Raw genomic sequence first — 24953 nt, 5'->3', positions numbered from 1 at the left:
TTCTACGTAAGATCATAATTCTACAAACTAAACTATGGTAAGAGCTATAAAAACAAAAGTTGATAATAAGGAATGGGCTATTAAAAAAATTGATAAATTGCTCTCTTTCTTGATGGCGTATGCAATTGCATTTGTTGCCTAAACAGCATTTATACGGTAATAATTTGTGATTAAGAAAATAAGAAATAGGGATAACCCTAGGGGCCAAGGTCCGGTCTAACTCAGGTTCGATCAGGCATGAAAGGAAAAGGATTAATGAAAGTTATTGGATTCGGTACTTGGTCCTTGGTGTAGTACAGGCTCGAGAATGAAAGGTGTTTGACACTGGAACTCAAGAGTGGATAATTCTAGGCATTGAGAATCGACCTCCGGATTGGATGCAATGTTTTGAAAACCGGACCGGACCGGCCGGTCCGACCGATCGAACCGTGAACCGGTCCAAAATCCGGTCCGGTCAACCATTAAAGCCGAAAAAGTGAATTGACCGGTCAAAACCGGTCAACAACCGGGAACCGGCGGTTCAACCGGGATATGGTGAACCGGCGGTTCAAAACAATGCTTGCTTTTTGACTTTTTTTTTTTGTCTGGAAACCTAGCGGCCACTTTATTGTGTTTTCTCATAACTGCAGCCTCCACTCCACTCCAGCGACGGCGAGCTTCTTGCAGCATCCAAGCCCTCCACTCCATTCCAGCGAGCTTCTTGGTTCTTCCGTTCTTGCAGCCTCCACTCCAGTACTCCACTGCAGCCTCAACTCTCAAAGGTTTTAGATTTCAACTTCTTCAAAGCTTTCAAATCCCCAAGGTTAGTTTTCTTAATTTTCATTAACTTTTAGTTTTTTGAAGCTTCCATTCATTTTTTTCCCAGCTTAATTTATTTTATACGGCTGATTCATTCTAAGCTTAAAATGTAAGTATTATACATCTCATTGTAAGCCTAAAAGGAAAAAAAAAGTCAACATTAGGAAGTGATTTACAAAAGGCATTTAGTGATTTACAAAAGGCATTTAGTTATCTGGGCTTGATTCCTTCTTTCTTAAGTTTCTTAAGTAGATGAGTGCTCCAACAATTTATGTGTTTTTGTTTCCTTATCTTTGTTAACATATGAACTGCAAAGGTTCATATTTTCATTAACATACCTTTTGTTAAATTCTTAGAATGTAATACTTAAAACTAAAGGAAACTGAGAATATTAGAAAATCCAGCCACATTACTTCCATATCATCTATTTACTAAATGTTAGAAGATAACCCTTTCAAAGGAGCAAAGAAATAGAGGAAAAAAAAGGAGAGTAGAAATCTTGTTTTTATTTGCCTTTTGTTGTAACAGTTTGGCTTATGCAATAGCTTAGCCTAATCATGTGCACACTTGTCTTTTAGTTTGTGTATAAGAATGTTATTTTTTTTATATTCCTACGTTTTCATATTTCAAGATAATGGATGGTAGTAGTGGTACTGGTAGCAATGCAAATTCATCTGCCGGACCATTTACTAGTGAAGAATCTGCAAGCCAAAGTCATAGACAGAAAGCGGATATATCATGGGCTCATGTTTCTGAAGGTGTAAATGCACAAGGAAGAAAAACTATGACATGCATTTATTGTCACAAGACATTTGCGGGTGGGGGCATATTTAGGATGAAGCAACACTTAGCGGGAGCAAGGGGTAGCATTGTTTCCTGTAAAAAGGTTCCACCAGAAGTTAGGCATGCTATTTCAGTAACTTTGAAAGATATTTTTGAGAAGAAAAAAGAAAAAAAAGGAGAATTTGGGGTAGAAAATCCATTTGGTCGATCTGTAGATGAATTTGATGGCGATGAAGTCCAAGAAATTCCCATTATTCACACTAAAGGAATTACAATCAATGAGGTAAGTGCACCATCCGATAAAGGAAAGCGAAAAGCCACTACACTAGGCCTAGGTATACATAATTTCTTTAAAGGTGGGCATGATAATTCACAACCCACTATCAAGGCTATTTTGCAAAGTAAAGAAAAATGGCACAACTGTGATATGGCTATTGCCCGTTGGTTTTATGATGCTTGCATACCTATAAATGCTGTTAACTCTCCATTTTTTCAAAAAGCTATTGATCAAATAGCATCAATGGGTCATGGGTATAAAGCTCCATCTTATTATGATCTGCGAGTGCCTTTGTTGCGAGAAGCTAAGAAAGATTTGACTTTACTTATTGATTCATTTCGAAGTATTTGGACTGAAACTGGTTGCACTATAATGGGTGATGGGTGGAAAGATAGTAGACAAAGACCATTGATTAATTTTTTAGTTTACTGTCCTAAAGGTATATCTTTCATAAAATCTGTTGATGCATCTGATGTTGAGACAAATGCACAAAATTTGTGTAATTTATTTGCTGAAATTGTTGAAATCGTTGGTCCAAGAAATGTGGTGCATATGGTTACTGATAATGCTAGCAATTATAAGGCTGCTAGAACTCTACTAAGTGAAAAATACCCAACCATTTGTTGGTCTCCATGTGCTGCACGTTGCATCAATTTAATTTTAAAGGATATTGGTCAAATGAATGATGTGAAAGCCATAGTATCACTTGCTTCAACTGTGACTGTATTTGTGTATAACCACAAGTACACTTTAAATTGGTTGAGAAAGACAAAAGGGTGGAAGGAGATTATTCGTCCAGGAGAAACTAGATTTGCAACTACTTTTATTGCATTAAAAAGTTTGCATGATCACAAAGATAGTTTGCAAGCTCTAGTCACCAGTGGAGATTACAAAAAGTTCTTGAAAATAGACAAAGGAAAAGAGGTCAAGCAAATTGTTTTGGATGAAAAGTTTTGGAATAATTGTTTGATTACAGTGAGGATTATGGGCCCACTTATTCGTCTTTTGCGTGTTTGTGACACTGATGAAAGACCTTCTTTGGGTTATGTCTATGAGGGCATGTATAGAGCAATTAATGGCATCAAGAAGCTCTTTAAAAACAAAGAGAGATTCTACAAGCCTTATACTGACATAATCAATGAAAGATGGGATAGAATGTTGAGAAAGAATCTTCATGCTGCTGCCTATTATTTGAATCCTGCTTTTCAATATGATCCCACATTTTCTACCCATCCAGAGATCACAAATGGTTTGTTTGATTACATAGAATCAAAGGTAGATTGGTGTAGTTTGGATGCATTAACATATGAGATTGGTATGTTTCGAGATCGCCAAGGGAGTTTTGGGCGAAAATCTGCTATTCTTAGCAGCCAAAAAAATCGTCCAGGTAATAATTTTTTATTATATTAAGTTTATTATTTAGTTTTCTTTATCTAATATTCTAATATTCACTGTGATTATGGTAGAGAGTTGGTGGAAGCTCTTTGGTTGTGATGCTCAAAATTTACAAAAGCTTGCAATTAGGATTTTGGGTCAAACAGCTTCTTCTTCCGGATGTGAACGAAATTGGAGTGTTTTTGAGCGTATTCATACAAAAAGAAGGAATAGATTGGAGCATCAGAGACTTAATGATCTTGTATATGTGCATTATAATTTGCGATTGCAATATCGGTACATCTGAAATTATTCTTTTTTTAATTAATTTCATTATTTTGTATCAAAAAATTTATTAATATATTAATAACTCATGAAATATGTTGTAGGAGTGAACAACCAAAGAGAAGTTATGATCCCGTTGATTATGAGTCCATTGATAAGACAGATTTTTGGGTGGTGGAAGAAACGCCAATAGGAGAGCTTGATTATGATGAGTTGGAAGAGGGGCTTGAAGAACTTCCAATACCTCTGGAAAGTTCGAATTTTCAAGAATTTGAAGGTTGTTTTGATACGATATTATATTATTAAGTATAAAGATATAACTATTTTTATTGAACTAAATGTGATTGTTTTTTTCCTTTTCAGCTGATGGAGATGAAGCTGAGCCCGAGGATGTTAATTTGGACTTATTTCAACATAGAAGTGTTCTTGTTGATGAATGGATATGAACGTGATAATAGAGTTGTAAATTCATGATGAATTGGTTAGTTTTAATTCTGTGTTGCTGTTAAGAATTATTATATTTGTAATGAATTATTGTCTTTTTTTTAATTGAATGGAACTATTTAGTAGTTATGTTATTATTTAGTATATATTTATTTGCTAGAGTTATAAATTTAGTGAATTTAATGCTATAATTGATCCAGATCTTATATGAAATAGGATAAATTGTTGGTACAATAGGTTTCCTCTCTTTATTTTGAAGTGGGAATTTTTTTAACGGTTGAACCACCGGTTCGACCGGTCGAACCTAAAAAATCTGGATCCGATTATTTCACCGGTTCAATGACCGATCCGGTTTTCAAAACATTGATTGGATGGTGCTCGACGTCGAAAACTTGGGCTAGGGAAAGAGGGGCGTGGTGTCTTATTTGCGCAGGAAGTGGTGAGCAATAAAGATGACTGATAATGACGAGCATTGACTATTTCAGAAGGAGAACAAGCAGTAATGATGGTGGGCCACCGTTACAAAAGGAGAATCTTAATGCCAAAATTAGCCGATAAGAGCTATAAAAAGAAAAAATTGATAATCAAGGAAGGATATGCTTCCCTCCAAAAATTATCTCCTTACATAGAATTCTACGTAGATCTATCTCCTTACATAGAATTTTACGTAGATCCGTCTGAGATCATACCCATCAATTTTTCTATTGATATCTCTAAAATTTAAGATAAATCATCAACTTTATTAAATTTAGAGAATCTCTTTTCGATACATGGTACATTAATATTCTATAATTTATCATATATTTATTTATTTATTATTATTTCTCTCTCCTCTATATTTTTTATTATTCATTTAATGTTTAGAGTAATATTTTCATTCCCTAAATTTAGGGAGTTATTGTTCATAGAATCTAAATTTAGGGAACTGGTAGGGTATCTAATACAAGGGATTTTTTTAGATGAAAATAAAATTTAAGGAAAAATATATATTTAGAGTATATGATGTGGATACTCTGACACTGGGTAAAAGAGGTGAATTGTCCTTAAAAATAAATATACTTTTTTCAAAATTTATAATTTTGAGTAAGATAAACATTTTAATAAAATAAATTAAAATGCATGAAAGAATTACGAGACAAAACGATTTATCTGATTGATAACCTTAGAAATTGCTAATCCAACACAAATGAAGCTCAACTAATCAACTCCTTCTTCGACACAAGTCGAAGGCGAAGAAACCTCATACAGAATGTTAAATGCACACACAAATGAAGAATAGAGTGAAAGAATTCTAATACATAAATTGTTGTGTAGAAATGAAGAGCACTAGGGCTCCCTGGTCGAAGTGACCGTTTGTTGACATGGCGCGGTCCGGGAGCCCGGATCCTCTTTGAGCGCCCCCAGCATGGCAAAACTCTATCTCCATGCAAAGGCAACGCAATGACCAAGTGATAAAATTTTATCCACTTTCAGGTGTCCAAACCCTCTCCGGGTGCTCGTACCGTTGCTGACATGAACCCAAAGTTGATCCGTAACGTCAAGGCACCCTTCAAGCACTCTGGTGGTCCGAGCGCCCAGATCAGTCGGCCTTGTGCTGACTATCCGGCAGCTTCTTTGGCTGCTTGGGTGATCTCGACCATCCGGAATTGGGATCACCCAAACACATATTTCGACCTTCTCCTCGAGCAATTTTCCGCTTCGGCTTCTTGTCCCTCGAAAATACAGCGCGATTTCTTCTCGTCCGCCAGCGTACTCTTCCATAGCACCTCGTCCCTCTAACACACCAAGCCCGTCGATTCTTTCCCTTGTCATCATTTTCACTAGTTGCATTTTTCACTCGACTTCTTGTACTCCTAAATTCCTACACACTTAGACACAAGGATTAAACATAATATGACCTAACTTGATTTGGTTGATCACACTAAAATTACTACAAGATACTTAAATCTTTCCTTTCTTAACATGAGTAACCCAAGTTAAGTTAGGAAAATAAAATAAAACTAATAAAATAACATGTAGGTAATTTATAATTAATAAATATAATATGTATTTATAAAAACAAAAAAAAATTTAAAAATTTTTGATATTAAAAATTAATGTTTTGATAAAAAATTTATAAAAAATTAAATAACAGTCGACAAATTTTGACAAAATTTCCTTTGAGAAGGAACATATTATTTTATAAAAAAAAATAAAATTTTTAAAAATAACTATCAAAATTTTTTTTAATTTTTAAAGATATGATTTTTTTTGAAAAATTCATAAAAATCATATATCGATAAAAAAAATCTGAAATTTTTTCTACAATTTAGTAATAAAATTATTTTTCACATAAAAATTAAGATGTATTTAATTTTCGAGCAGAAAGAATTTGAAAAAAATTATTTAAAAATATTTAGATAATGAAAATATTTAAGCAAATAAAAATTAGAGCATACATACAAAATTTAACATAAATATGATTTTGAAATCCAATATGATTTCCTATCTACTGGATTAACCAGATATTTTCTACGAATTAGTTGTCTTTCTACTTTTATAATTTAGTTCTTATGATATCTAAAATACTAGTTAAGACTTTAATTATATTTGAAAATTTTTTCGGGAGCTGGTAAAAAATTTGAGCATGAATTATCTTTTTCTAACAATGTTATTTTATCTTTTAATTTTATATTTTCAGCTATTAATTTATCAAATTCTTCTTTTAAGCCTACATTGTGTATTTTGCTTTCTAAGTTAATATTAACCTTTTTGAAAGAGACAAAATTGGTTCATAATTTGCATCATTTTAATACACTCGAATACTTGATCAGGAGGAAGCTGGCATACCTTATTTACCATGTCGATTTCATTATCTGATGCTCCTCCTTTGTCATTGTTTTCTTTCGAAGACTCTCCCCCTTCATCGATGTTCATCTCAGACGAACTTTCTTTATATTCAGGTAGGTATTCGGCTATAAGTGCTATTTTGATAATTTCCTTGGTCTCAGATTCTTCTGAAGACGACTCGGTGTCCATCGAGAAGTTGGATTCAACTTCTTTTGGTTCTTTATAGAGCTTCAAGAACTTTCCCAAAGTTCTTTTGTACTCTTGTAGTTGTCAATTATGTTGAGTTCCTGAGTAGACAGAACACTCAGAAGGTGACACTCAACTTTACCATTAGCCATAAAATCATTATGTTGTTTTTCAGTCCATCGATGCTCCTCTAGTTCTTTTCCTTCTTTACTTTTGGGTATATCAAAATTGTACTTAATCATTAGTGAAATATTGAAATCGGTTTTAAAGTATACCTCGATTTGACTTTTCCAAAACACGAACTCCCCCTCGAACACTAGTGGGTAGATGCTAGCTCCGACCATTTCTTGTGCTTCGATCGACGGTTAGTCCTTCTGAAATGGTTGAGCTCTGATACCAATTGTAGGTTCTGTACAGCTTGCAAGAGGGGGATGAATTTCCTTGAAAAAATAAGTATACATTTTTCAAAACTGATAGCTTTGATTAAGACAAGCACTTTACTGAAATATATTAAAATGCATAAAAGAAGTACGAGAAAAAAGATTTACTTGGTCTAATCCAAGGCAAATCAACTAATCAACTCCTTCTTCGACACAAGTCGGAGGCAAAGAAGCCTCGTATAGAACGTTGAATGCACAGACAAATGAAGAACAGAGTGAAAGAATTCGAATACAGGAAGTGTTGTGTAGAAATAAAGAGCATTAGGGCTCCCTTTATAAGTTCGCTGGTCAAAGTGTTGTTTCCTGACGTGGCATGGTCCGGGAGTCCTAGCATGACAAAATTCTATCTCCATGCAACAACTAAGTGATAAAGTTTTATCCACTTCTAGGAGTCTGAATCCTCTCCCGGCGCTCGGATCATTGTTGACGTGGATCCAAAAGTTGATCCATAGTGCTGAGGCGCCCTTCGGGCGCCTTGTCGATGTTAGGATCCTTTGTACGAGGCTAGAGAGGGGGGTGTGAATAGCCGACCCCAATTTCTCGTTTTTCTTCCTACAATTCGTTAGCGCAGCGGAAAAACAAACAAGGAAACGAAAACAAGAAGATCAAACCTCAACGCGTCGATGTAACGAGGTTCGGAGATTAGGGCTCCTACTCCTCGGCGTGTCCGTAAGGTGGACGAGTCCAGTCAATCCGTCGGTGGATGAGTCCCCGGAGAACCGGCTAATACAATATACTCCTTGTGGGTGGAGAAACCTCGCCACAATATTCTTGCAACAGCAAGAAAGGAATATAACAAGAAATACAAGAAGACAAGAACAATGAATGTAAAAACACAGGTTTTCTTGCCTCCTCGCCGACTGGATTTCGTTGAAGCAGTAGCTCCTCAGAACACCTACAACAGCAGGATATCCCAGTCGAGAAGCTCACGCGAAGCTTGCAAAGAAGAGCTCAACAAAGCTCAAGCACCAGAACAGCAGCTCTGTAGCAGAAGAGAAGAGGAAGAAGTAACAGTGCAGCAGCAGCTCTCGACCCCTTTATACCTGCGAAGAAGACAGCGAAGAAACTAGCCGTTGCGTCGCAACGGCTAGAACCCTGATCGCGCATGAAGCTTCTGTTTGTTACCTGATCGGTCCCCAGACCGATCAGGTGTCGCGATCGAAGCCCTGATCGGTCCACAGACCGATCAGGCTTATGCCTGATCGGTCTTGCCGACCGATCAGGCCATGCGTGGATCGGTCAGCAGACCGATCCACGGCTTTCTTCTCGCGAGGTTGCGTTGCCTCCTGATCGGTCTCCAGACCGATCAGATTACAATCAGTGAGCCACTGATATGATTCTGATCGGTCACCAGACCGATCAGGGCAAACGCAGTATCACTGGATCGGTCACCAGACCGATCCAAACTTCTCAGCCCTAGACCTAAGGCTTCCACACCAACATTCGGTCAACCTTGACCTGTTGGTACATCATTCCTAGCATCCGGTCACTCCCTTGACCTGCTAGCACTTCTCGCTAATTGTCCGGTCAATCCTTTTGACCCACTTAGACTTCTCCACACCAGATGTCCGATCACCCTTGATCCATCTGAATTTTTCCTCTGGCTTCACTCACGGGACTTTCCACACTGCCTAACATCATTCCCAGGATTTTCACCGCACCGCTTCACTCACCAGACTTTCCAACCGCCTAACATCCAGATTAGGACTTTCTCCTTGGCTCCACTCACGGGACTTTCCACACCGCCTAACATCCCAGTTAGGACTTTCCCACTGCCTGGATTCACTCACCAGGACTTTTCAACTGCCTAACATCCCAGTTAGGACTTTCCCGTGCCAAGTCTCTATACTTGGACTTTTCTAGTGCCAAGCTCCCTGCTTGGACTTTTCCGTTGCCAAGTCTCCATACTTGGACTTTTTCCCGAATCAGGTCAACCAGGTCAACCTTGACCTACGGTTGCCCCAATAATCTCCCAAACATCTATTCTTGTCCCATATCAAGAATACAACTCTTCCACGAGTGTCAAACATCAACATGCAACTCAACTAGGTCAACCTTGACCTAAGGTTGCACCGACAATCTTCCCAAGTCAAACATCAAAATACAACTCGAGTCAAGTCACCTCGAGTCGGGTCAACCAGGTCAACCTTGACCTAAGGTTGCACCAACAATCTCCCCCTTTTTGATGTTTGACAAAACCCATAATCAAGTTAGGTTAACCCGATAACCTAACTTAGGTTTTCCAACCATCTTCCAATGTCCAATGTTCTTTCCTTGAACATTCTCTAGACATTCTCCCCTTAGGTTAACCCGATAACCTAACTTGGGTTCTCCAATAATTCTCCCCCTTTTTGACACACATCAAAAAGAATTCCAATGTTCTTCCTCGAACATTCCTTGACATTCTTCCCCTAGCTTAGGTTAACCCGATAACCTAACTTGGGTTCTCCAATAATTCTCCAATGAACACTCTCCCCTTTTTGACACACATCAAAAAGGAAAAAGAGGGTATCAAGGTCAAGAGTTTCTTCCTAATGAAAGTCCCATACCTTTCATTGAAACTCTTAATTTCCCCCTTGATACTAAACTCAACAATCAACTTAGTGATAATCCCATATCACTAATCCTCAAAAGTCTTAAGGAATAAAAACTCCCCCTAAAAGTCAACTCCCCCTTGACAATTAGGTAAAACTCCCCCTAAAGGTCAACTCCCCCTTGACCATTGCACCAACAATGTCTTTGTGAGTTCCAAACCTTTAGAAATCCACAAAACCCAACTTCGGCTGAAATTTCGGACCAACACTGAAATCGAATGCGCTCGATCGGTCCCGACCGATCGAAACCCATGGATCGGTCCCGGACCGATCAGGCCTTCACCAGATCGCACCAAGCTCTCTGGTTCTTGGATCGGTCTGCAGACCGATCCACGCTTAGATCGGTCCACGGACCGATCAGACTTCGATGCCAACTCATCCAGACTCTGATAGGCAGATTTCTGAAATTTCCTTCCCGAAATTCAGAAACTCCTAGAAAATTCCAGAAAATTCGAAAAATTGTGAAATTTTGAGGATACATTCCTCATAACATATACTATCATGGAAAAATAGTTTTCTATGAAAATAACTTCCATTTTTCAATCTTGATACAAAGTTCAAAAACTTTGAAATAGTTCAAGTTTAACTCAACTTTGTATCACAATGTTCAATGATGAATGCTATCACTAGGAAAGCTTCATCAAGGTTTTTCAAATCAATTTTAAAATGCTTTTAAAACCATTTGAATTTAGGACCATAATCTTAGGGCTAGATGTACATGACTTGTACACAAGCTTTCCCTATGATCCTTAATTTCTTGAATTAGGGTCATCTAGGTACAAGGACAATGCACCTTGATCCTAACTCATGATCCTAATATCTCACACACATCTAAGGTGTATCAAACCACATTCAAGTCAATTTGATGTGAGATATGAGTTTAGGTATCTTAGACTAAGTTCTCATGCATTTTCTAAACACAAATTTGATCTCAATATCAAAATGTGTTTTTCATCCTTAAATCAATTCAATTGATTATTAATGCAAGAGATGATGACATGGCATAAAATGGTATCATAAATGAAAACATGTGCCAATGTCATGATGTCATGGCATAAAGTTTGAAACTAAACTAACACATGACATATAATAACCTAAGCATTATCATGGCATTTCAAATGATCATAAATTAAATATGATGTCATGACATGACATATGGCAAACAAACATGGTAAGTTAACACAAATAAAATACCTAGATTACCTATCTAAGTATCCTTAAACACTTAGCTAACTTAAATTCTAATCCTAGATTGCCCAAAGTGCTCCAAGAAAATGTCAAAACCCAAATTGACATTTCTTGATCTCTTGTTTGATTTATACCATTTAAAATTCTACAAGAGTAGCACTTCTAAGTTAAGGCCCGGATTGCCTTGATTACCTAAGAGAATATCAAAATCCCAATTTGATATTTCTCTAGGTTTTTCCAAATTGTGTCAAATTAAAGTAAGATTAATATATTCTCACTTTGGTACACTTTACTCTTCCAAGGAGTGAATGATAAAGATTATTCCATTTCATTTTCAAAGGTTCCCAAAAACCTTGAAAATGCTCCTTGAGTGTCAATTTCCTCAAAGTTGGGTTAACTACCCTTCTTATTGGAGTTGACACTCTCTAACCCATTTATGGTGTAGAGAAGATGCTCCTAGGAACCCAATACCTATTTGAGCTCATTGGGTTCACTAAATATTCACTAGGGATGACTTCCCTAGCAACCCTCCTAATGACCCTCTTAGGCTTTGAAGCCTTGGTCATTTGGGTCTCGTCAAGGTCAACTATAGGGGTGACTCCCCTTGTAACCTTGGTAATGGTCTTCCTAGCCCTAGGTTTTGTTCCATAATCGAATGGAACATTGTGGTAAGTGGGCTTGACCATTTGGGACTTAGGTTTGTGACCCAAACCTTTCTTGTCCTTGGACTTGAGTTTTTGACTCTTAAACCCTAGAGATGACTTCTCCATGTTTTTAAGAGCCTTTTCTAAATTATCAAGTCTTGACCTCAAGACTTGATTTTCTCTCTCTAATACCTCAAGTTTTAATTTGTCATTTTCTCTTAAGATATTCCTAGGCATGTGTCTAGTCTTCTTGGGATTTCTACCTAGGTTTTCCTTAACTTTAGAAGCGTTAATCCTAGGGTTGATATTTCTAGTGTTATCCTTACCTAGGCTAACATGTTTAGCTCCTAAGCACATGTATTGGTTCCTAAAGTTAACATGTTTATCATTATTAACAATTGCAACAAAACTACTAGCATGAGTTTTATTAGAATTGCAATAATGAACCTTAGAGGTTACCTTAGGGTTTGCCTTAGCTCCCCCTATCGTTGTGCCCGGTCTCTTGCCCTTGTGAGGTTGCCTCCCCCTCGGACAATGGCTCCTATAGTGTCCCCTTTGCTTGCATTGGAAGCACACGATGTGCTCCTTGCCCTTGCGTTTCGGGACTCCGGCTTCCTTGACCTTTGGCGCCGGTGGAGTCTTTCTTACCCTCTTTGGACACTTACTCTTGTAATGTCCATGTTCCCTACACTCAAAGCACATAATGTGTAATTTAATTGAACTTAAATTGCTTGAGTTACCTAGGGTTGAGGGTGGAGATGAGCTTTCTTCTTCAACCCTTCCGGAGGTGAAAACTTCTTCTTCTTGCTCCGAACTTGAGCAAGAGGAACTCTCCTCCTCTTCTTCCTTGGATGTTGAGTAGCCCTCAACTCCCAATTCGCTCCCTCCATGATGTGAGCTACTTGACTCACTATGCTCCTCTTCATGGCTTGAAGTGGAGCTCTCCTCATGGTACTTGGCCAAGTTATCCCACAACTCCTTGGCATTGTTGTATTTACCTATCTTACACAAAATATTAGTAGGTAATGAAAATTCAATTGTTTTTGTTACCTCTTCGTTGATTTCGGATTTGTGAATTTGTTCTCCGGTCCACTCTTTCTTCTCAAGAGGTTTTCCTTCCCTATCCACCGGAGGAGAAAAGTCTTCTTGTACACAAAACCAATTCATTATGTTAGTCATAAGAAAGTACTTCATCCTTACCTTCCAATACGCGAAGTCGCCGCATTCGTAGAAGGGTGGAATGGTGACGTCTTCTCCATAGAGATCCATTCTCTAGCTTTGCTCCCACGGGTGTTGATCCGATGAAGAGCGACCTCGCTCTGATACCACTTGTTAGGATCCTTTGTACGAGGCTAGAGAGGGGGGTGTGAATAGCCGACCCCAATTTCTCGTTTTTCTTCCTACAATTCGTTAGCGCAGCGGAAAAACAAACAAGGAAACGAAAACAAGAAGATCAAACCTCAACGCGTCGATGTAACGAGGTTCGGAGATTAGGGCTCCTACTCCTCGGCGTGTCCGTAAGGTGGACGAGTCCAGTCAATCCGTCGGTGGATGAGTCCCCGGAGAACCGGCTAATACAATATACTCCTTGTGGGTGGAGAAACCTCGCCACAATATTCTTGCAACAGCAAGAAAGGAATATAACAAGAAATACAAGAAGACAAGAACAATGAATGTAAAAACACAGGTTTTCTTGCCTCCTCGCCGACTGGATTTCGTTGAAGCAGTAGCTCCTCGGAACACCTACAACAGCAGGATATCCCATCGAGAAGCTCACGCGAAGCTTGCAAAGAAGAGCAACCGTGCACCGACAAGCTCTTTAGCGGAAAAGAACAATTTCCCTGATCCGCGGTCAGAACGTTCGGACCTCAAGGTCAATCGAGCTCAATTTTCCTCCACTCTGTTCTAGGAATGTGTCGAGTGAGCACCGAATTAGGTGTTGTACCCCATGAGACCGATCAGGCATCCTCCCGATCGGTCCACGACCGATCGAGCTATAGCGAGACCCATCACGTCTTTTTGTACTCGAAGTTTATGTCACTCATCGCATGTCCAGCCTCGATCATTTTTGTTTCACCGATCAGATTACAATCAGTGAGCCACTGATATGATTCTGATCGGTCACCAGACCGATCAGGGCAAACGCAGTATCACTGGATCGGTCACCAGACCGATCCAAACTTCTCAGCCCTAGACCTAAGGCTTCCACACCAACATTCGGTCAACCTTGACCTGTTGGTACATCATTCCTAGCATCCGGTCACTCCCTTGACCTGCTAGCACTTCTCGCTAATTGTCCGGTCAATCCTTTTGACCCACTTAGACTTCTCCACACCAGATGTCCGATCACCCTTGATCCATCTGGATTTTTCCCTTGCCCGGCTTCACTCACCAGGACTTTCCACACTGCCTAACATCCCAGTTAGGACTTTCTCACTGCCTGGCTTCACTCACCAGGACTTTCCAACTGCCTAACATCCCAGTTAGGACTTTCTCACTGCCTGGCTCCACTCACCAGGACTTTCCACACTGCCTAACATCCCAGTTAGGACTTTCCCACTGCCTGGATTCACTCACCAGGACTTTTCAACTGCCTAACATCCCAGTTAGGACTTTCCCGTGCCAAGTCTCCATACTTGGACTTTTCTAGTGCCAAGCTCCCTGCTTGGACTTTTCCGTTGCCAAGTCTCCATACTTGGACTTTTTCCCGAATCAGGTCAACCAGGTCAACCTTGACCTACGGTTGCCCCAATAATCTCCCAAACATCTATTCTTGTCCCATATCAAGAATACAACTCTTCCACGAGTGTCAAACATCAACATGCAACTCAACTAGGTCAACCTTGACCTAAGGTTGCACCGACAATCTTCCTAAGTCAAACATCAAAATACAACTCGAGTCAGGTCAACTCGAGTCAGGTCAACCAGGTCAACCTTGACCTAAGGTTGCACCAACAGTCGATTCGGGCACTCAGATGGTTCGGGCGTCTGAACCAGCTGGTCCGGGCACTCGGATTAGCCGGCTGTACTGACTGACCGGCGCCTACTCCGATTGCTTGGGTGATCTCGGCCATCTGAAATTGGGCCCACTCGAACCCATCTTCTGACCTTCTCCTCGAGCAATCTTCCACTCCGGCTTCTCGTCCCTCGAAAACTTCGCGTGCTGCCTTCTTATCCGGCAGCGTACTCTTCCGCAGCACCTTGTCCCTTGGACGTGTTGGAGCAATCCTAATCGTCCGTGCGACCATGTATTTTAGTGTTTGAGCAAAGGGTTTAAGTTATGTTCACCCTTGTATTTGATATGTGTATTTGAATTGTGAAGGTTTGCAGGATACACATTTGACTCAGGTTGATGGCTTTGGGTTCGGTGAAGGATAGAGCATCCGAGGGACCGTGGACAAGGCAGCGAGGACAAGGGCCGAGGGAAGCGACTTCGAGGTATACACGAAGGATGACATTAGGACAAGCCATGGGCTTGAATGCATTCGAGGGACGAGAGCCAAAGGAAGTAGGCTTGAAGGCAAGAGGTTAAGGCTGCAAAGAAGAGTCAAATGAGTCGTAAGGGTGAGGGTTCGAGTGCTGAGTGACGTGTACTCGAGTACCAGTCGATTGGGAGCGAACAGATTGTTTCTGTTCGCTCAGCTAGTGTGGAGGAGTCGACTGGTACTTTTACCAGTCGATTGGTATAAAGCCGTTGGGATGTAACGGTCGAATCTCCACAAGAGGATAGTCGACTGATGGTTTTGGCAGTCGACTGGTAGGCGGAGTTTTCAACCCGTGGCCTATATAACCAAGGCTTGGGAGTTTGGTTATAGTTGACGAAATAGAGGTGGTTAACCCCTATTAGAAGTCTACCAGTGTCCTAACTTCTCAAGAGTCCTTGGTGAGAGTTGTGGTGAGGTTTCTCCACCCACAAGGAGTTACATGAGCTAGCCGGAGGTCTTCCGAGGAATAATCCACCGACGGATAGGGATTGCCCACCTTACGGATAGCCATGGAGTAGGACCCTTATCTGCAAACCACGTAAATCTGCGTGTATTGATTTGCATTTCCTTTAGTATTTAGCTTTCGCATTTGTATTTATATTGTTTGTATTTCGCTGTGCTAACAAATACGTAGGAAGCGAGTATTTGGGGCGCCGTCTATCCAACCCCTTTCTAGCCGGGCACCGATCCCCAACAAGTGGTATCAGAGCGGGTCGCTCTCCATTGGACTAACCACCAAGGAAGCAAGATGACCAGCTTGATTGAACCGCCGAAATTTGAAGGCAGAGGCTTATGGGACATCACCTATTGGATGATGAAGATGGAGGTCTTCTTCGACACGGATTGGGATACCATGATGGTGATCAAGGAACCGTTCGAAGTTTCTAAAGACAAGAAAGGGAAGAAGCTCCGACCACGGTATTGGACGGAGGAGCAAACCTCAAGATCGAAGGCAAACAATAAGGTAATATCAATTTTAATTGATATGTTACCTTCTAATATGATGAGGTGTGTAGGTGAGTAAGAGAATGCTCACGATTTGTGGAGCAAGATAAAGAAGGTTCAATGGGAAGAACTCATGCTTACACACGAAGAGGAAAAATCCGAAGAAAAGGATGAAGTGGCTTAAGTTGAGGAGGAGCAAATGGAAGATGAGCCATGCTCAACATCCAAAGAGGAGAAGGATGTAGAAATGCCATCCACTAGTGTGGAAGAGGAGACATCCTCAAAGGTTGAAGAAGAATCCAAGACAAGTGAAGAAGAAGTCTTGGAGGTCAACCTAGTAAGCACATTCACCGAAGCAAAGTCAAAGGACCACATTGTGTGCTTCGGGTGCAATGAGAAAGGACACTACAAGAGTAGGTGTCCATTGGTTAAGAAGAAGGTAAATCCTAAACCCAATCAAGTTATTTTAAATACTAATATGAGTTGTAGGAATAAAGAAGCCCAAAGGAGGAGAATGTGCATTAGATGCTTCACGTGTGGGGAGAAATGTCACTACCACACCAAATGCCCTAAGAAGGGGGAAATCAAGAAGCTAGCGCAATTAAAGAAATGGGAGAAAGAGAAGAAGAAGAAAAGCTCAAGTCGGGAGGGAGCTTCAAGGGTAAAGGAAGTATACCCTAATTTGAAGTGTAATTCAAATTTAAATTCTTACACTCCCATGCATGATAGAAATAATTGCTATTATTTTCCCATACATAACATTGGTTTTAAATATCATGATAGGAGTAGGGTAAATGTGGATCATAACCCTAGAAAATTCATTCATGATAACTCTAGAAACGTTAGACCTAAGGGAACCCAAGATATTAATCCCAAGAAGGGGAGACATATGCCTAGAAAAATGGGTAGGTTTAGGAATGTCCAATGTGGATAAGTCAATTCTAGGGTTAGGAATCTAGAAAGGGAAAATCAAGCTTTGGAGGTAAAGCTTGATAAATTGGAAAAACCCTAGAAAGATTCAATGTTGGGTGTAAGGGTTTAGATATGGTGTTGGGTAGTCAAAAACCCAATAATGATAGATCAGGTTTGGGATACCGATCTAGTGTCTTCAATGCTAAGGGAAAGTCTTATGCTAGGGTTGCATATGACTATAGTAAGGAGAAACCAATAAATGGCAAGGGAAAGTCATTTAATGGTAAGGTTAAATTAGCCAATGACAAGGTGTCCAAGGTTAAAAACGTTAGGTTTGTAGGCCAAGTGTCACCAGAGGTGTACCGATGTGGCCTAGCAATTGTGGATGAGTCACCTAGGGAGGTGGCTAAGGTTAAAAGCTCTAGGGGAGCTCTAAGAGTCAAGTTGAGATCCATGACAAATGGATCTCAAGTGGATTCTACTTGAGAGTCTAGATTGGGTCATGGAATGTGCTAAGTGGTTTGAAGACGGACTTAAGTCTCAAACCTAGGGAATTGACACAATTGGATTATGTTTCATGCTTAGAAATATGACATTGGGGGTCATATAGCATAATAATTGATTTTGGATGTATATGCGCCATATAAACCAATGCTAGGGATGCATTGTGGTTTAGTATGGGCAAATACATCAAGAGGAAGTCAATGCTAGGACTTTAGGTCAAAGTTCAATTGAACCATTTAGCTAGTTTTGGATTTTATATCAATCTTGGGATTGGTTCTAGATATATTTTGTAATGTATTTTTTCCAAGTAGACATGGGTAAAACAGACCTCTCCACAAAATTTGAGGATTTTTGGATGTTTGTGGAATTATTGACCCATTTATGAAATTGGGTCAGAAATGTTGAGAAGGGCTTAAATAGGGTGTTAGTCGACTAGTACAATTACCGGTCGACTGGTAACAGTGAATATCGAACACAGAATGGTTCTGTGTGTTGTTTCAATAAGATTAGTCGACTGTTGCAGTCGACTGATGCAGTCTGAATTTATTTTTAGCATTGGTTTAGGACCGGGTCAGCTCGTGTAAGAGATCCATGGGGATAAATACACGAGTTTAGGGTTAGTTGGATGACAAGTTTTTAACAATTGGGATATTGTTGGAAAGCTTTTTGGATGTTAGGCAAAGGGGGAGAAATAAGGTTTAGTTGGGAAACCTGAAAATACCTTTGCGTAGGGGGAGCCTTGTGATAGGTTCTTAAAAAGCCCTGTGGGAAAATTCCTATCTCAATGGGGAGCATAAGTGTAGGGGGAGCCTTGGGATAGATTCCAATGCATGTTTGCATTTTTGTTTTGGCAGTGTAAGTCCAAGTGTGTAGCCTTGGCAATGTAAGTCCATTCGGCAGTGTAAGTCCAAGTGTGTAGCCTTGGCAATGTAAGTCCATTCGGCAGTATAAGTCCAAGTGTGTAGCCTTGACAACGTAAGCCCATTCGGCGGTGTAAGTCCAAGTGTGTAGCATTGGCAACGTAAGTCCATTCGGCGGTGTAAGTCCAAGTGTGTAGTCTTGACAACGTAAGTCCATTTGTTTTAGCATGTTTATTTGCTATTATGTTTTCCCTAACTTAAACATATTGCCAAACATCAAAAAGGGGGAGATTGTTGGAGCAATCCCAATGGTCCATGCGACCATGTGTTTTGGTGTTTAGGCAAAGGGTTTAAGTTAGGTTCACCCTTGTATTTGATATTTGTATTTGAGTTGTGCAAGTTTGCAGGATACACATTTGACTCAAGTTGATTGCTTCGGGTCTGGTGAAGGATGGAGCATCCGAGGGACCGTGGATAAGGCAGCGAGGACAAGAGCCGAGGAAAGCGACTTCGAGGCATACGCGAAGGATGACATTGGAGACGAGCTGCAGGCTTGAATGCATCCGAGGGACGAGAGCCAAAAGAAGTAGGCTTGAAGGCAAGAGGTCAAGGTTACAAAGAAGTGTCAAATGAGTCGTAAGGGTGAAGGTCCGAGTGCTGAGTGACGTGTACTCGGGTACCAGTCGACTGGTAGTTTCATCAGTCGACTGGTGCAGTTGACTAGCAGTCGACTGGAGCGAACAGAATGTTTCTGTTCGCTCAGCTAGTGTGGAGCAGTCAATTAGTACTTTTACCAGTCGACTGGTATAGAGCCGTTGGGATGTACTGATCGAATTTCCACAAGAGGACAGTCGACTGATGATTTTGGCAGTCGACTGGTAGGCAGAAATTTCAACCTGTGGCCTAGATAACCAAGGTTTGGGAGCTTGGTTATAGTTGACGAAATAGAGGTGGTTAACCCCTATTAGTATTCTACCAATGCCCTAGCTTCTCAAGAGTCCTTGGTGAGAGTTGTGGTTAGATTTCTCCACCTACAAGGAGCTACGTGAGCTAGCCGGAGGTCTTCCGGGGAGTAATCCACCGACGGATAGGGCTCATCCACTTTACGGATAGCCGTGGAGTAGGAGCCTTATCTCCGAACCATGTAATCGGTGTATATTGGTTTGCATTTTCCTTTAGTATTTAGCTTTCGTATTTGTATTTGTATTGTTTGTATTTCGCTGTGCTAACAAATACGTAAGAAGCGAGTATTTGGGGGCACCGTCTATCCAAGCCCCCTTCTAACCGGCGACCGATCTTCAACAGGACGCATCGAGTCCGTCGACTCTTCCCGTATTATCTTTTTTGTTAGTTGTATTTTTTTCTTAACTTTTTGTGCTCTTAAATTCTGCTCTTAAATTCTTGTATATTTAAATATAAGGATCAAATAAATCCAACATAACTTGATTGATAATGATAAAATTATTATGGAATACTTACCCTCTACATATTTATTTTTCCCTTCAAAAGTTTCACTTAATATCAGAGGAGCTACACCACTGGACAAGATCAGCCCCTATTACGAGTTGTATCTTGGGGGAAAAAGCTATTGTTTAGACTTGTAGGCAGCAGGAAGTGCTCGACAGCAAGCATCCAACTCCTATCATACCATGTATTGTCCGTTTGGGGCCCCCACGGGCGGGATCAACTGGTTATGACATGGATTCTTGCAGCATGGGTCAAGAGGTCGAGGGTCTGCGGCAGCAAATGCGATAACATTAATATCTGTCCGTGCTAAACCCTGAGACCGCCATGTCATAGCTGGGCCCGTATTCACCGTGATTTACTCCCTCTCATACTTGTGGGGCCGGGGTGAGGGGGCCGCTGGGTTGACGGTTCTAACCTTTTGCAGCATGTATTGTCCGTTTGGGGATCAACTGACGGAGACGACGCTGAGATGTGTAAATTGTCTTTTGCCACCACCACTTATAGATGGTGACATATGAAAGGCTCCTCATTTCTCCCTGGATGAACGTCATTGTTGAAAATCAATTGATGCAGGTTTAAAATACTCTTTTGACAATAATAAAAATAAGAGATAAGAGATGTCCTTTTAATTTTTCTACCTAAAATGTAAAATGACATCCTTTTATTAAATAGATAAAACAAAGATACCATCCTCTCATCCATTTTTTTTTTTTTGGAGTATCATCCTCTCTTGCTTTTACTCCCATTCCTCACTCTTTTTTTTTTGTTGTCACAATCTTATTTTTCAAAAAAGAAGAAAATAAGTAGATCTTAGGCGTACAATTTTAAGGGCAATTAGTAAATTTCTTTATAGATTTGCCCTTGAATTTATCTTTGAGCAGCATGAAGTAGAAAAAGTCTGATATTATGAACTTTTACACCAAAATCAATTACTGCATCTTAACAATCATTTCAAGAGAGAAATTTAATTGTTCAGCTAATCACATATCTTAATTAGCACTTAAACTTCACTATCTTATTCTATCTAGATTCATCTCTTTCTTATGTTTTCATACGGTACTAAGCTCAGACTATCTTGGAGCAAGCTCAGACTCCGTGACCTCATTGATAGATTGAAGAACTGACGGAGTTGGGCTCTGCGACGAAGACGATGCATCCGCTTCAGGAGTCTTCCTTAAGAAGTTTGGTGGTTGTCCAGGCGAAGGTAGCTCAGTATTTTCAGTTCTCAACATGACAACCACTGTAAACATGGTGGGTCTTTCTTCAGCATTTTCCTGAACACATAACAGCCCTATGTGGATGCATTTCACTACTTCACCGACCGGGCAATGATCCCTGAGCGATTGATCGATGAATTCGATAGCCTTGTCTTCCTTCCACAGATCCCATGCCTGCAAAGATCCAAGCAATTTTACTAGTTTGATGCTATTTGATGGAGAAACTTCGAACACTTACGGTTCTGAGAAGGCTCTGCCCGTGTTGCTCGAGATGTGCTCTTCCGTTCCTTTCGCCGCTTATGATTTCCAAGAGGAGAACACCGAAGCTGTACACATCTGATTTCACTGAAAAAACTCCATCCATGGCGTACTCCGGAGCCATATATCCACTGCATTGAATGAAACATTCATATACAATAAACTACAAAGTCGGACTTGTTGTTTGGATTCACTTACAAAGTTCCAACAATTCGATTCGTGTTGACGACATTTTCATCAGTGATGTAAATCTTTGCCATGCCAAAGTCTGATATCTTGGCATTCATGTGCTTGTCCAACAAGATGTTGCTAGCTTTGAGATCTCTGTGTATGACCTTCAGAAGTGAGTCTTCGTGGAGATACAGAAGGCCTTTTGCGATCCCTGAGATTATCAGAAACCTTCTCTCCCAATTCAACTGTGCACGCTTGTTCGCATCTATCGAAGAAGCATGTAGATAATGAGAATCCAGAATTTACTTGTTTAAGTGAAGAGAGGGAAAGAACTGACCAAACAGAAAGGCATCGAGACTGTTGTTGGGGAGTAATTCATAGATTAGTAGCTTTTCTTCACCTTCCACACAACATCCCAACATCCTCACAAGATTCTTGTGCTGAAGCTTTGCGATCAGCTTCACCTCATTCTTGAACTCAGTTGGGCCTTGTTTGGATTTCTCTGACAATCTTTTGACTGCTATTTCTGATCCATCACGCAAAACTCCCTGAAAAAAATTGAGATAAGATCAACTAACCATGCTCTGTTTCATGACATCAATGAGACAACACAAGCAGCGCTAATACCTTATAAACAGGTCCAAATCCACCTTCCCCGAGCTTGTTCTCATTGGAAAAGTTATTAGTAGCCAATTTTATGGTGTCGAAATCAAACAAGAACATCTCTCGAGTTTTGAAATCTTGATCCAAAAGTTTCCTATGATCTAAAAAAAGAGTGAAAATATCAGTCAATCTTCATGTGAGCAAAAGAGCTAATGGTTGGTTACCTCTTTTTCTTCTCAACTTCCATCTACGGAAGAGAAGCATTCCAAGGAGGAGCAATACTGCCACAATTGGAAGAACAATTGCAATGACTTTAACATTTGATGATCTACTGCGTCCTCCTTCTGCAAGAGATTAAGATTCACTGATTTTTCGAGTTCGAATTTTGATGCAATGAGGCAGACGCAAACCTCGCGAAGAGTTTCTACCGCCACCGCCAGGTGCCGGCGGAGGGGCGGCTGCGGGGGTTATTATCGTCGCCACCGTCTGGTTAAAGAAAGGATACACCTCGTATCTAATCATGCAGCTCCCGGACAAGAACTGCCACCCTCTTCGCTGCCGGCAATCCGTCACGATCCTGCTCGTCGCGTTTCCCAAGCAGCTACGGCAATTCTCCCTGCTCAGATCCCTCGTGCACTGCGCCGTCACGTAGCTCGAATTCGCGTTGCTTAACGTGATAATGCCGGAAGCGAACAACGACGCCCTGCCCACCGCCGCTTCGACGAGCTCCAAAGCTCCGGTAACAGTTATATTGTCGGTGTCCGATGAGACACTATCCCCGCTGCAAAAGGTTCTCCCTTCGACGTCCACGACGTTGAAGATGCTCTGGTTCGAGTACCGCAAGAGGCAGTCGGCGTACCACATGATCCCCTGCGTCTTGTTCGGACACTCGCCCGCGATGGCGGTCCTGGCTCTGTGTAGGCAACCGGTGCACGCGTTGTTCGGCAGCGCCGCGGGGTCTTCCCGGCAGAGCGCAAGGCCAAATAAATCACCAACTCTCTGATCGCCTGTCGTGGTGTTGTAGAAGCCTCTCGAATTGGCGTTGGATTCCAATTCGGCGACTGCAGTTTGGAGGTTCGACTGCTCGGAAGCGAGAAGGGCGGCAGGGAAGTCGTCGGCGGAGCAGCGACTGCGGATGATCTCGGTTTTACCGGGGACGGAAAAGAAGGGGGAGGCCTCGTATCGGATCCAGCAGCTCGGTGAGAGATAGCGCCAGCCCTTTTGGCTGAGGCAGCAGATCCGCGTGGAGTTCAAGATCGAGGCGAGGCAGCGCTGGCAGCCGGCGGAGGTGAGGTCGGAGGTGCACTGGGCGATGGAGAAGATCGGATAGAGGTCGGAGGTGTTGGAGGCGAACATGAGCGGCCGCCGGAAAGGAGCCTCTTCAACTAACGCCGACATCATCTGCTCAATTTCCATCCCAATTGACTAAAAATCTCATATTTGAGAAAAATAAAAAGGAAAGAACTATATTTACGCCACCTCGTAGGGCTCCATGGAGCTGGTCTGCTCGCCGGGGTTGCCCATGTTGACGCCGGCAGAATCAACTTGGCCGAAGAAGTCGAGGTCGGAGTAGCGGAGCAAGCACTGGTCGTACCAGATGACTCCCCTCCGGAAGCCGGCGCAGGACCGGTTAATTTCGGCGATCGCCATCCGGACGCAGCTCTGGCAGTCGGAGCCGAAGAGGTCGCCCTGGCACATATACAGGCCGTAGGCGGCGTCCGTGCCGGCGCCGGCAGTGTCATTCGCGGCGTTGGAGGCGGAGGAGGTGGAAGAGAGTGAGGAGAAGAGCGCGCTGAGGCTTCCGCCGAAACCGCCGCTGGCCGCCGAGTCAAACGTGCCTCCGGTGCAGTTGTACAACGGCAGTTGGGCGGCGATGGCGGGAAGAGCGACGACGAAGAAGATAATTAACACAGAGCTTCTCATGCCCTGAATATTTAAAAAAAATTTTTTTTTTGATCTTCTTGAGGAATTTCGACAAAGAATGTTCAATGATAGCACGAAATTGAAGAATGAATTAAACCATATGACTGTGGTAGAAGTTGCAATTTATATATCAGACAAAATAGTAATCAGTATGATCCAAAAAAGTTTGGCTAGATTGCAAAAGCGTTAGGAAATGATAACAAAAATATGTTAATTTAAACATGAGAAAATGACAAAAGAAAACAATTTTCTATTTCTAGTGAGTCGTTTTTATTGTAACCCAATATTTTTTTTTTCATTTTATCCCCTATTGTTTGTAAAATCAAAATTAAAATAGTCCTCCTCCATCAATATAAAGGCCAAATGCTAAATTACTGAAGAGGTAATTTGGAAGTCGAAATATTTGTCTTCATTTTATTTGCTAAATGTGAACAGAAAGTCATTTTGATTACAGGAATATTTTATCTGTTTTGTAAAGTATATAGAGGTAAAATAGAATCTTTAAAAATGCTAGGGTAATATGAAAAAGATACAGGATAAAGAATAAAGGGTAAAATAAGCTTTCTCCTTTCTGATGGAGTTTGGCTTTAGTGCACAGCTGTTCCCCTGCTGCAGTTGCGTTTCAACGCTACTAAAGTCGCGTATTTTCCACTGGTGACGGATGGAAGACTCTCGTTTGATTCTGAATGACAAATGGAAGACTCCGCGTTGGTTCCTGAATGAATCCGATTCTGCCCAGGGGTGCATCGAAAGTGCGTTAAATTAT

The 24953-nt window shown here is 41.1% G+C and overlaps 2 protein-coding genes across 2 annotated transcripts; one reads left to right on the top strand and one right to left on the bottom strand.

Moving 5' to 3' along the window:
- The first annotated feature begins 1432 nt into the window (after nt 1-1432).
- On the top strand, nt 1433-3963 carry LOC121978476. Its single transcript, XM_042530817.1, has 4 exons — nt 1433-3245; nt 3325-3529; nt 3622-3794; nt 3881-3963. The coding sequence occupies exons 1-4, from the start codon at nt 1433-1435 to the stop codon at nt 3961-3963; spliced, it is 2274 nt and encodes a 757-aa protein (XP_042386751.1).
- Nucleotides 3964-20903: 16940 nt separating this feature from the next.
- On the bottom strand, nt 20904-24305 carry LOC121975809 (cysteine-rich receptor-like protein kinase 29). The gene is made up of 8 exons (XM_042527687.1): nt 23744-24305; nt 22675-23665; nt 22489-22608; nt 22289-22425; nt 21999-22209; nt 21689-21926; nt 21471-21621; nt 20904-21406 (listed from the first exon to the last, which is right to left on the bottom strand). The coding sequence occupies exons 1-8, from the start codon at nt 24185-24187 to the stop codon at nt 21086-21088; spliced, it is 2613 nt and encodes an 870-aa protein (XP_042383621.1). The 5' UTR covers nt 24188-24305; the 3' UTR covers nt 20904-21085.
- Between the last annotated feature and the right edge of the window lie 648 nt (nt 24306-24953).

The sequence above is a fragment of the Zingiber officinale genome, chromosome 4B, assembly GCF_018446385.1.
Source record: "Zingiber officinale cultivar Zhangliang chromosome 4B, Zo_v1.1, whole genome shotgun sequence".
NCBI lineage: Eukaryota > Viridiplantae > Streptophyta > Magnoliopsida > Zingiberales > Zingiberaceae > Zingiber > Zingiber officinale.
This window is presented reverse-complemented; position numbering and strand designations above follow the sequence as displayed.